Source organism: Moschus berezovskii, chromosome 11 (genome assembly GCF_049115385.1).
Source record: "Moschus berezovskii isolate FMDL1 chromosome 11, NW_MosBer_1.0, whole genome shotgun sequence".
NCBI lineage: Eukaryota > Metazoa > Chordata > Mammalia > Artiodactyla > Moschidae > Moschus > Moschus berezovskii.
In genome coordinates this window covers 4,185,327-4,198,333 of record NC_142470.1, presented here as the reverse complement: position 1 = coordinate 4,198,333, position 13,007 = coordinate 4,185,327, and the positions used below count along the sequence as shown (strand labels likewise).

General features: G+C 49.9%; 1 protein-coding gene across 2 annotated transcripts in view; it reads right to left on the bottom strand.

The window, feature by feature from the left end:
- The window catches only part of DDX31 (DEAD-box helicase 31), a 74,332-nt gene that overhangs the window by 26,864 nt on the left and 34,461 nt on the right, over positions 1–13,007 (bottom strand). For both annotated transcript variants that reach the window (XM_055399069.2, XM_055399068.2), the window contains exons 15-17: positions 11,531–11,581; positions 9,872–10,011; positions 4,930–5,011 (exon numbers count right to left, since the gene is read on the bottom strand). In XM_055399069.2, coding sequence (XP_055255044.1) covers positions 4,930–5,011; positions 9,872–10,011; positions 11,531–11,581 — 273 coding nt within the window. The remainder of the gene's footprint in view (positions 1–4,929; positions 5,012–9,871; positions 10,012–11,530; positions 11,582–13,007) is intronic.

Sequence of the window (13,007 nt, the reverse complement as noted above, 5' to 3'; positions counted from 1 at the left end):
ACTGTTTAAAATTAATGAGAAGGGCAGAATGGTTGTCAAAGCGATATTGAAAGCCGGGCAGCCAGGACCGAATAAGCACAAAAATCCCTCCAGAGTGTTAAATAAACAGAGCTCCAGCCCTCTCCAATCCCTCTGTTGGTTATTGTATACATTCTGTAACAGCTCTCAGAATAGATCTGAGAGCCAGGGAGGCAGAGAGGTTTCAGAATTCCAATAAAGGCCTCAAATTAAAGACAGCCTGGTGCGAATTCCAGGAGAAAATTAAAGAGACCTCAAGCTTAAGTGACAGGTGACTTGCTTCTGTGTCACAACTGTCAGGGGATTTAGTGATAATATGGCAATATATTACAAAGGGCTTTTCCTATTCCCCCCTTTAGGTTTCAAAACGAGGTATCTTTTCTTCCCAACCGAAAAAAAAAAAAATTACATATACACATATATATAATGTGTGTATACCAGTAAAATACGTAGAAAAAAAGACGATAAAACTAGGTTCGCACATTTGAAATGATGAGGTCAGTTTTAGTAGAATATAGAAAAAGTTAATGGCAGGAAACATCACACACTGAGGAGAAAGCAGGTCTCAGCCCCCCAGCCCCGTGCCACTTCCAGAAATACTTTATTTTAAAATTGCCCCCCTTGAGAAAGAATGAGGTATTTTTTCGGTGTCTTCTGGGGAGGACAGTCTAAATTTAAACTGAAGACAGAAGGGGCAGAGTCAGGCAGCACCGGCTCAGCCCCTGACAGGGAAGAAGCTCCCATAATGAGGGGGGTGAGACCCCAGAGGGCACATCTCCGAGGACCGGCCCCCCAACCCTCAAAGACGCAGACTTAGTCCTGATTAATGAAGTGGCTCGCAACTAGCAGACAGTGGGTGGTTTAGAAAAAAAAACATTTCCAAAGACGTAGACACACTCAATACTCTGTGTCTGTAGAGACTCTACTGGTCTTGGCAAGAACAGACAATCCACAAAAACTAGGCGATGGCTAGTGATCTTATTTTAATCTCTCATGATGCCAGGGAGCTTTCTGTTAGGATGAGCTTATAGGCATATCTCGTTGGACAAAAAAAAACTTTTAGGAAGAATATGTTTGGGTGTGTTTGTTTATGTAGTGGAGATGGAAATTCATGCCTATCAAGAGTCAAAGATGAGTCCAAGACAGCTAGGCGGGGTTATTTTTGCTGTAAAAAGTTTTAGGTGGGAGCAGTTGGGGTGGGGGACTTTTTTTTTTTTTTTTTGAAGCATGTGTCTTGACACTGCCAACTTCTAAAGTATTTTTAAACTAAATGGAAGGATTTTGTTTTAATCACTTTACTGCCAAGCTGAGTTTTACCCCCACGGTCCCTAGAACCTTCTGACGCTTCCCAGTCAAGCTGAAAGATCAAATTTATTCTCTTTGTAGGTGGGTGAACATTCGCGCGCCCAGACACAGCTATATATATTTTATATACCTAAATATGAAATATACATTTTACAGATTTTTCATTCGCTTGCTTTCTGCTCATGGAAGCCCTAAAATGTATGTGCCAGAGGGATATTTACAATGGCCTTCAACCAAGCTGGGTGAGGATGGGCTTCATGATGAGACGTCTGGCTCGGCGTGAAGGCCCAGTCACCGCACCCACCTTTGTGTGCCAGGCACTGGCTGGTACGCCAGCAAGAACTGCCCACATCAAAGATGCCAATTAGGGCACTGCATCTTTCAGGTGAAACAGAATCAAAAGCTGTGTCCAGCATTCACTTTATTCTCTTTGCCATTCATAGGATTCACGCACATAATACACTCTTGAAGGCAGTAATCTACATGATAATTAGCAATGCAGTCAACTTAGGTTTTGTTTTGCTTTGTCCTGTGAATGAAAGGTAAATTTGGTCAAACAAGTGGTGCTGATGGATGTGACATCTAGAACCTGGCATGACTAGTTGAGTTTTCTAAGTTAACCAGTTAGTTATTTTGGTTTGGTGGAAGCCTGGCCTCACTTAGCACTTTTTCTCTTTCAAAGATCACCAGACAGACCTTAAAAATATTGAAACATCATGTCCATCAGGGCAGCAGTTCAGGGGTGAGGTGAACTCACATGACCCTGAGTGTGCACAGTGCTCCATGTCTTGTTTTATTTAAACCTCACAGTGGCCTGGTAGGACGGGTACTCGAGATGTCCTCATTCTCCGGGGGGAAATCCCAGGCTGGGGAGGATCTGCCCCAGGTTGCTGAATGACTGACTGTGAAGCCAGGACTTGGATCCGAGCCTGTCGGACTCTGGGCCCCGCCTCTCACCCACCATCTTAGGAGGGCTCTTCAAGCCCCAGCCAGCCTTCCAGGCTGGTCTCGAGCCACAAAAAAGGCTTAGGGAGAGGAACTAGGGCCACCAGCCACAGGACGGATGTTTACAGAATGGCTGTAGCTTGTTTCCGAGAGAGCAGAGGAAGGTTCTCTTGCTCTGGGGAAGCGCCCTGCAGGAGACGCCCTATGCCCTTCCACAGCCTTGGCAGAGATGCTGGGAGACGCATGACCATCGGCACCCCGGAGAGAACCGGGCTGTGCTCGGGGATAAATACTGACAGCAAAGCCGGTCCCGGCGACAGCGTAAGTGAAGACACTGTTATTGGAACCTTCACCATCTCCTTGTGTAATTCTGTTGCTTGCTCTTAATTCTGGAGAATGGTCAAAGTGAAAGTCGCTCAGTCGTGTCTGACTCTTTGTGACCCCATGGACTGTAGCCTGCCAGGTTTCTCTGTTCATGAAATTCTCCAGGTAAGAATACTGGAATGGGTAGCCATTTCCTTCTCCAGGGGATCTTCCCCAAAGAGGGACAGAACCCAGGTCTCCCACATTGCAGTCAGATTCAATTTTCCACTTAGTGTGGAACTGCAAAAAAAAAAGTTACTAGGCTTCATGTCAATGAGTCTGAGCTTCAATTCCATATATGCTAGTGCTACTAACTGATGTGATATAATAATAATAAATACACTTCAGTCCCTGTGTTGAAACTCTTGGGTTATTTTTCGCTCAACTCTTCAATCTCCTTCTGAGAAGAAAAATAAAATTATCTCAGTTGTACACAGGAAGAAATTGACCCTAAGGTCTAGTCCTGGCCCAAAGCCACATAACTGGTGAGATGAGGACTTGGGCCCAAAGGCCGTGCTCCTGACCACTGGGCTATCCCGGGCTATCAAACAGCTCCCCGGGTGCCCCTGCTCAGCCCACAGAGCTGTTCTACATAGCTGTGGGAACATCTGGAAAAACAGAAAACAAACCCTGTCCCCTAACTAGAATTTGCAGTAGTTTCAGAAGAACAGAGAAGTGTGCCAAGACACATGAGTCTCTATAGTTTCCAGGCAGTTCCCACGACAACAGTCTATTATTATGGGATGGCCTGAAGGCCTGTGGGGCCAGGACCCTCTGTAGTGAAATATCACTTAACATAACAGGTTGATCAACCAAGTCCTTAACAGCTTTTCTTGTTCATGGGGGTTGTTGCTGTGGTACCATTTACTGACCAAATTTCACCTCTATGAACACAGCTGCTTAGTTGCTCAGTCGTGTCCAACTCGTGGCGACCCCATGGACAGTAGCCCACCAGGCTGCTCTGTCTATAAAATTCTCCAAGCAAGAATACTGGAATGGGTTGCCACTGCCTTCTCAGGGAATCTTCCCAACCCAGGGATTGAATCTGCATCTCCTGCATTTGCAGGCGGATTCTTTACCCATTGAACCACCGGGGAAGCCATGATAACAGCTAATGTTACTCAACTTAGAATTAGTTTCACTTACTTGGCCTAATTAATACTAATGGAGGCTTGCTGGTATACCGTGAAGGGCAGGGGGTCTGCTTTCACACCAGAAGGACCCACGATTACCTGAGCACCCTCACAGATGTTCCTTCAGCTCTCTCAACCTCAGTTTTCTCGTCTATGAAGTGGGAGAGGAACACCCGCCTGTGGGCTGCTGAGAGGCTAAGATGGGACCGAGCGTGGGAAGAGCTCATCAGCAGAGCCAGGCCCAGAACACACTCTGGGGCCACAGACATCTGTTCCTCTCCTTTCCTTAGTGCATGTCTGCGGGTGCTCTCTGGAACAGGAGAACTTAAATCAGGGTCAGGCAAACAGAGTCCTTGCCTCAGGATAAATAAATAAAGACATGTACTAACGCGCAAAAGAAACTCTTAAACTTCATCTATTTGGCTCCGATTTTCCAGTCTATCCACAGGCATCAGAATAGAGATGCAAAAATATCCAAATATTAAAATTTCATGGACAAAATTATACAGAGCAACACTACACACACACAAGTCTACGTGGTACACCCGGTAACGCAGTAGAGTGGGGTGGAAGCGCTTCCAAGAAGGGGGAGGCCTCGGAAAGAAGCAGGAAAGGCTGTCCAGGGCTGCCTGCACTGCTCAGGATCTCCATATGGAAGTGCTCAGATGATAAAAATTCTTCTCCCTAACAACCTCAACTTTACTCTTCCTCTGTGTATAGCCCATGTTAAAAAATGGATGAACTAAGTGTGTCTGAAAGGAGGTTCTGAGACATTTGTTTTTTCCACGTGGTCCTGGGTGGACAGGTCAGGCCAGGTGTCCGTGTGGGTAAGCTGGCAGGGGACCACCAGGGTTGAGCATGGAGTGCTGCTGCCTCCAGACTCTTTCTGGCCGGGGATGAGCCCTCCTTTTGGGGAGCCTGCTGCTGCCTGGCAGACACCCAGGACGGACGGGGGCCCATTAACTGGATGGGCCAGCAAATGCATCCAGAAGCAAAGAGAGAGAAACGCCAGCAAGATGTGGCCTCGTCTAATGTTCATGGTCCTGAAAACACACGCTTTACTCGCCAGTGGTAGGAACTACCCAGTACTCAGAGTTGCTGCCTCCCCACACCAGGAAATGAGTCACGTCTGTGAGCAGCAGGCACAGTCAATAATAAAACTTACCTGGCCTCCCCCTCGCCTCCCTTTAAAACAATCATCCTTTGTCAGAACAGACAAAATGTCTTCCATCTTCATCTCAGAAACGCTGTGAAAAGAAGGACATATAGAGATAAGCTTTTTATTCTTCCAAAAACATTATTCTATCAACTGTGATGCATAAAATTGGTCTCTCTTACAGCTAATCAGATATAAAGGAGAAGTGACACTTGGTCACGAGAAAGGGAATGTTTTCCTAACCTTTCAGGAATTCAGAAGGAAGGGGACTCTATATTAGAGAGACAGAAGGGGTGACATTACCACCAATTCTCATCCTCCCGGATACATGTACATAGAATCTCCTTTACGGGGATCACATCATTATTTCTTAATAAATCTGGAAAACTACATAGGCTGGCTTATTGACATATTACCTGGACTTGAGCAGAAGATAACAAGCCAAAAAAACATTTAGACAGTCCCTTTAAAGGAGGTGGCTGAAGACCCTTAACAGTGGGGTAAACAAACACCTGAGTGAAAGTAAACAGGTGACCAATGTCCCCACTGACAGCACCAGAACTCCGTCCTAATCTACCCCGAGGGACCTTCCTGACTGTCATCTCTGAATTACTCAAGGGTGAGGACCAAATGACCTCTGGCAAATCTATAGAGCTACGGGCTAAGGGCTGAAACCAGAACGCAGGCTTCACCTGTGAATGGGAACCACGAGGAGCCAGGAAGAGAAGTTCTAAGCAGCCTCTTGGGGGAGTCTGGACAGCACACTGTCCCCCTTGGCTCTGGAAGGCCCTAGCCTTTGACCTGGAGAAGGGCACACAGCAGAGTCCTGGGGCACAGACAAGGAGAACAGACTTCCCAGGGAGGAAGGGAGAGGAGAGGAGGAGTCCTCGGGCAGGAAAACAGATTCTAAAAAGGTAAATGACTTTCGAGACTTCCCTGGTGGTCCAGTGGTTAAGAATCCGCTTCCCTCCGATGCAGGGGGCGTGGGTTCGATCCCTGGTCAAGGAACTAAGATCCCACATGCTGTGGGGCAATTCAGCCCTGGGGCCACAACTAAAGAAGCCCCTGTGAGGCGCAGAGAAAAGCCTGCATGCCACAATGACTCAGCGCAGCCAAAAAAAAAAAAAAAAGGGAAAAATGCTTTTCTTGTATGTTTTGTTTTTTTCAAAATGTAACAGCAAATTAGAACGTGAATGGCAACCTCTTTTGAGGGAGAAGACAACCCCCACTCCCTCCCGCAAAGGTGACTCTGACAAAGCTATGAACGAACACGCCACGTCTCTGACAGTGATGCACCTGAGCTGTGTCACCGCTTCCCGGAGATGCCCTCAGTCCCCAGCCCGCGCCGCTCCTTCTCAGCTGCCAGATTCAGGAAATCTTTTTACGGCAGTTAAAACTCAACCCGAGAAGGCGAGGTACATGCGGAGAGGGTAGGAGCTGGGGAAACTGTGCATAGTTTCCTGGAAAATCTATTTTTTCATGTGGGAGAAAAATGTTATGGCTACTGAATTTGCCTCTTATTTATGCCTGGAAAGCTGGAGCAAAGTAAAAACCAGAGAGAGCCCAGTCCTGTCTTTCCCCTTGTCTAGCTGCCTTGCCTCTATTGAAAAAAAAAGAGGAAGGAAACAAAAGGAAAAGCAGTGTAAAAGCTTGGGGTCAGATCCTGAAGTGAGGAGAAAGCAAGCAGGTACGGTGTCATTCACAGCCAGGGACACAGAGAACTAAAACGCCGGACAAAGGCGCAGTTTCCTCAGATGCATGGGAGAGCTGCTGTCCAGCCGGGCTGCAGCTTGTGGGCTGCACTGGGGGGCTGTTCACCTGAGGCGAGCAGGAGCTGGGGCTACCCGGAGAGATTCACAGTTTAAAAGGGTCTCCTCCTTGTCTAAGACATCACTACTTCTGAAGAACAAAGCAAATTGATTCTGCCTATTTATGGTTCTACCAACAGACCTGAGTCACCCCCACCTCGCTATGGAGAGACATCGGAATAAATTCAAGGAACTGTCTTTCTTAAGCCTTATCTAAGAGAGACGCATTTCGAGGAAGCTTTCCCATTTTAATAAACCTATGGTGATTTTCATTAGAAAAACATTCAAAGGAGAAGTGGGGAAAAATGAAGAAGTTGGCAAATGCCAAGAAGTCACAAGGATGCAAACACGAAGTTCTGGGTATCCACTCAGAGGCGGCGTGGCCCGGGGCTCTCGCTCCCTCTGCTGAAGTACACTGTCAGGGCGCTGGGAGGCAGGTGGCGGCCTGCTGTGATGGCCCTGCTGCTGCCCGCCTTCCTGAATCTCCCCTGTAATTCATCAGCCGCCCCAGCATCCCACCGCCTGGCTCGCAGGTCCTCAGGCACCAAGCAGGCACACACTCCTTCCTCCTCCTCCTTTTTTTTTTATATTTAGATGTGTACCTTTTCAAAAATCTTCAAGTCTGCCTTTTCCCACAGCACACTTTGGAATGACTTATTAGATTTAATTTTTTGTATCAAGTCAAAGAAACAGTCTGCATACATTTCCCCAGAAGACAGCCCTGCCTTGAACAGAAATCAGCACGTGTAACAATGCTCGGCAATACTGCAGCAGCAGACCTGATCACACTTGGGGTGACTAGAGCTCACCCACAAAGTAGCCAGGGGTTCAGGGTAAGACCCTGAAACAGGTGCATTTTCAAGGCCGACACCAGCAAGTCTGGACTCTGAGAGGACTCTGCCCGCTAAGTGAAGGTCCTTACACCACCTGAGACCCACATCTCCTCCGTGAGGTGTCTCCCTATCTCCACTCTCCTGATCTTCCTCTCCAAGTCCCTGGCATCACTGAGTTTTCCCCGGAACGTGAACCTTATGGTGAATTTCCCACGAATGCTGTGGGTTCTTTCTCCAATCAAGATCATCAGAAAAGACTGTCCTTTTTACACCCTTAAAATACATCCAGCTCACCAATGATTCATGGTGGTGCTAAGGAGCATCTTCCCTTCTTCAATGGTAGGCTTACACTTGAACCTTCCACGGCCATCAACGGGAACACCTTTACTCGAGAACGAGGACAAGAGCAGAAAGGCGGAGGCGCCTCTGCTGGCGACCCAGTATGGGGCCGTGCCCCTCTGCTTGCAATACCGTCCCGCTTCTCCAAGGAGACCACGTCACAGTGAACAAGTCCAGGAGGCCAAGCAAAGCGAGGCGGGAGAACGTGAGCTCGCAGGTCGAGAACGGAAGGAGGAGGGCACCGTGGAGGCAGAGAGGCTACAAAGTGCAAGGAGCCCTTCCTCCTGGGGGACAACACCTCTAAGAACGCCTTCCACAGGTTCACAAGCTCCCGGGACAGAGGGAAAAGTTACAGCGCTGGAGTGGGCTTTCATTTCACACCCCCGTGTTTCTGGAGTAGACCTGCTGGATCGGGGGCCGTCTGGACTCTGAAAGGGCAGCAGAGAGAGATCAGAGCTGGCCTCCAGCCCCCGGAACTCGGAATCCAGTTGGAGATGAAGCTCCTGGTGAAATGTGACAGACTGACCGACACGAGACTTTTTCTCACAAGAGAAAAAGACGTGTGCCTTCCTGAAATAAAAACCACTTTTTCACCTGACAGAGTAAGAGATGAGACGACAGAACTGAGAGGAAAGCTCAAACCGTCTTCACTTGGACCCTCTTGACATGACCCCTTGGACCTATCGGGGCAGGCCCCAGCCGTCCCAACCCTGAGAGGTGGGGAGCATGTTTTCTGAGGAAGCTGTACCCCATAAACCATCACACCAGCAACGTCGACAGTGCTGAGAGTACTGCAGTTGGCTGCGGTGTGGGGCGTGGAGTGGGGTGCTGCCCGTGGGGACAGGCACCCACAGTTCTCCTGTCCAAGCGGGCAGCCAGGGTACATCACTGCAGATGGCGACGCGATGGTGTTCCCAGCTCTGCACTTCAAGGGGAAAAGCCTTGTTATGTAAAACACAGGCTGGGTGAGGAAGCCACCCAGAAACGTGTCCCTCCAGTTAGCTACGCTGTGCACCACATCACTGCGTGACGTCACGGCAGCTGGCCACTCTTGTGCCCAGCGTGCACTGGGCTGTCAGCCTGTGCTCCAAACGTGCTCTTGCCATCACTGTGCTTTGAGCAGAGGAGATGCGTGAACCTACGCAGATGAGTGTGAGTTTTCCACACACACCTTTTGAAGCCCATTTTGAGGGCCTGTTGCTCCAGGTGCTGGAGATTTTATGGAAAACGTGACAAAACTACCTTATTTCTGTGGCCCAGGCCAACGCTTCCAGCTTTCATCAGGATCGCCTGGCCAGCCTGAGCTGCTGCCCTCCGTCTTTGTCCTTGCTCGGGGAGATCAGGGTTGGATGCAAGCCCCCGACCCAGGTTCCAAGCTGCCAAACCCTGTGGGGTCCCCAGCCCAGAAGGAGGGAGTAGGGACTGACTGGGGCTTTGTGCTGGGGGATGTGAGACAATGCCATCTGACTGGGAGCCCTTGCCCGCAAACGTGGGGTGCACAATAATTCACCCACTCTGAACGGTTTCCTCCCTCAGCATACTTTCCAGGAGGAGGGAAAGTGATGAATCCAAAGCATCATTTTTCCCACAGATAAATCAACTCTAAAGTTCCAAAACATTAATGAACTGCAAGAAGCAAAACTTGATGACTATAAGAGGCCTCAGTGGAGCTGGCTGGGCGGGTGGTGCCCACTCACTTCACAGCAAGAGCGAGAGAATGCAGACCTCTCCCCGAGAGAGAGACAGAGTGCCACCACTCACTCCCCGACTCGGAGCGGCGGCGCAGTGAGAACTGCCCTGTGCTGACGGCATGAAGGGCTTTAGTCTTTGCCACTGGCTATTCTGGGACTCATTTAGGGATCACAAGGGTTAATGGCTCTTCGTCGGCTTACAAGGCCCAGCCACTGTAAGAAGCGACAGAAAGTTAATTAGGAGAGATCAGCGGAAACCCCGTTCAGGTTTCTGACTCACTTGATTTTGTGAGAAGCCAACGAGTTGACATATTCTGCCTCCGAAGGAGCCAAGACGAGCAGGCTGCTCCCATGGCAGCCAATCCGGGCCGTTCTCCCAATCCGGTGGATGTATTCGGCAGGTGAAGACGGAGCGTTGTACTAAAAGAGGGGCACGAAAATGAAGGCATTCACAGATCAAGGGAGTGTCATTAATTGGAAGTGCAATACCCCTCACCTGCCTCCAGGTATCCCAAGAATTAAATCCCGGTGCTATGGTTACCCCACCACCATCATGAGGAGAAGTCATTCAACCCTGAAACTCCTGGCTTCACTGGAAATAACACGGCTCTGACGCGCCAACGGAAACAGTGGCCAAGTTTCAGATAAACGAGACATCTTCCCGTCCCAATATCTCCTTTTTAATTTCACTTCTCCACAGGTCTCCTCGCTTTCCTATTTGCATCTTTTCACCGAGGTGACTGGGCAAGGTGAGAATGCAGGCAGGATGGCTGCACGACCTTGGCCTACTTCCTTGAGAGACAGAGCAGTGGGGCCGCGGACACAGAAGATGGCGCACAGGGCAGAGAAGGATCAGGTCCCAGCGCCTCACTGCAGGCCCCCCAGTCCCCATGAAGCGCGGCTGCAGGCGGATTGAGAGCCAGGTTCCCTTCCTAAGCGACACACTCTGCTCCCGCACACCGCGTTCCTGGCCCGGGAGACAGGCAAATGCTTGAACTCAGCAGAACAGGCGTGCTCCATGGTAATAACTGGTCATCATTAACGTTAACTGACCCTGCACTCATTCTGCCCTTCTGTCCTTTGCTGCTACCCGACTCAAAGACCACGGGCCGAGAAGACCACGGGCTGAGATGACCACGGTGGCAGGCCAGGCATATTACACTAATCAATACCCACAATGACAGGGAGTCGCTCAATAATCAATTCTATGTGGCTCGCCCCCCACACATTAAAATCACCCTTCTTATTTCACATCTGCCCTGTGGCCGGCAGGAGAGAAGACACAACGCCTCTGGTTGCAAGGTCATTGTGTGCGGTGAGCAGAGATCTCTAGCCAGTGACAGTCCTGCAATTCCACTAAAATGTGAATAAACTATGACTCACGTAAACAGGGCATGTGTCCCCTGGCCCTCTCACAGAAGGGCTTAAAAATACCACTCTGCAGACCAACGAAAAGAAAGAACAAAACTGAAACCACCAGGCTCTAGGGCTAAACCCGTGCCCTCTGGCAAAGCGTCAAAGGCTGGAGGATGCGTAAGATGCTGTCAGGGCCTTAATTGCCCCCGCAGGTCAGTGTGCACCAGCAGCTCTCAGGACAGCTGAGCCACCGTCTTCCCGACACAATGAGGCCTCCCAGGGGCCCAGGGGTTCCCGTTATTTTCAGAGTGCTGAAACTCGGGGTGTGACACGCGTTTGTCTGGGAGCTGGGGAGCCCAGCCCTCCTTCCCACAGCTGTGCAGCCTGGAGGCTGAGCAGCGGTGGTCAGGAGGGCTGGGGTAAGGAGAGAGGGCAGGAGAATGGTGTGGATCAGGCTGGTGGCTGCCTGGGGACCAGGGCAACACTCAAGAGGGTCTTAATAATTACTCTATTTCGAGCCAACGCATCTGCTCAAGACCGTACGTTTTAGCCTCAAGCCTGCACCGTAACAATGAGATGTTACCTGGACAATCCATGTGACCTGAGGGAGATCCAAGCCCCGAGCCGCAATATCCTTCAAAACAGAAAAGAACAAAAGAACATGGCTTAGGATGGAGTTTCTCAACCTTTTTGGGGTCCTGGGCCCATTTGATGATCTCGTGCAAACACTGAGGGCTCATCCCTGGGAATGTGCACAGGCGTGCATACACCTTCAGGAACCCACTGCTGTCCACCTGTGGGGAAAATTCTGATTTAGGGATGAGTGGTGAGGCAGCCGCAGCCCACTTCACTGCAAAACATCAGTTGCACGCAGACTGAAGAACTGGAATGAGTCATGGGCTGTTGTGTCGTGTTAAGAATTCAGAGAACTGCTGGCACGTTTTACATCTGAAAAACCCCTTTATGGTGAACACAGTCGTGGGTTACTGCCCATACCTGGTCTTACCAGCAATGCTGAACGATAATGTGCTTTAAAGCGTGATTCTGGAAGGTCACCTCGAGGTACGTCCTTGTGGGGGTGAGCCCCAGAGTCACTGACCAAGGATGTTGCTCATGGGCCTTGGAGAGCGGGAAGGACCAAATGATGCTCCCTCTTCTGATAGGCGGTTACAATCAGAACGCCGGCCAGAGATTTAACCAGACGGACACCAAGTATAAAAGCAATGGAGACTGCTTTTTTCCTTTGAGCCAGCCACCGTCTTAAGAGCAAAGACTGCTCTCTGGTATGTCTGGGCACTCTGGCAGGGAGATTGGAAAATGGCCAGCATCCACCTCCAAGGGCAAGCCACACCAAGAACAGCCCCAGGCAGCAGGCTCTGAGCACTTGCCGTACACGAGAATACTGTACCTGCGTTATCTCAACTGATTGTCAAAATAACGCCTCAAAACAGAGGGGAACCAAGAAACAGAGAGGTTAAGTAACTTGTCCAGGGACACACAGCTAACAAGCAAAGGGTAGCCCACCCACCCAGGTCTGCTCTTTTCCAACACCAAATTACACTGCACGGTTCCACCATCAAAGACGACACTGTGTCCCTTGTACTCGGTGGGAATGCAAAATAATACAGACCCCTATGGCGAGAAATCTGGGGATATCCAGAAAAATTACACATGCACTTGCCCTCTGACCCAGAGCAATCTCCCCTCTAGAAATCCATTCCCAAGTACACTGGTGAAAATGTCCGTGACTGATGCACAGGGCTATTCTCCTTGGCACTGTTTATGACTGCAGGTCTGGGGAGCACCCCAGCGTCCAGCAGGAGGCAGGCTGAATAAAACATGGCGACAGCCGCCACACAGAACAGAGCCACAGAGAGGTGCAGGTGCCTCTGCGCTGGTACAGGGAGTGTCGGGCTGAGTTTTGAGTGCGAAGCGCTGCTTCTGACCCACTCCAGTGTTCTTGCCTGGAGCGGCCCAGGGACGGGGGAGCCTGGTGGCTGCCGTCTATGGGGTCACACAGAGTCGGACACGACTGAAGTGACTTAGAAGCAGCAGCAGCA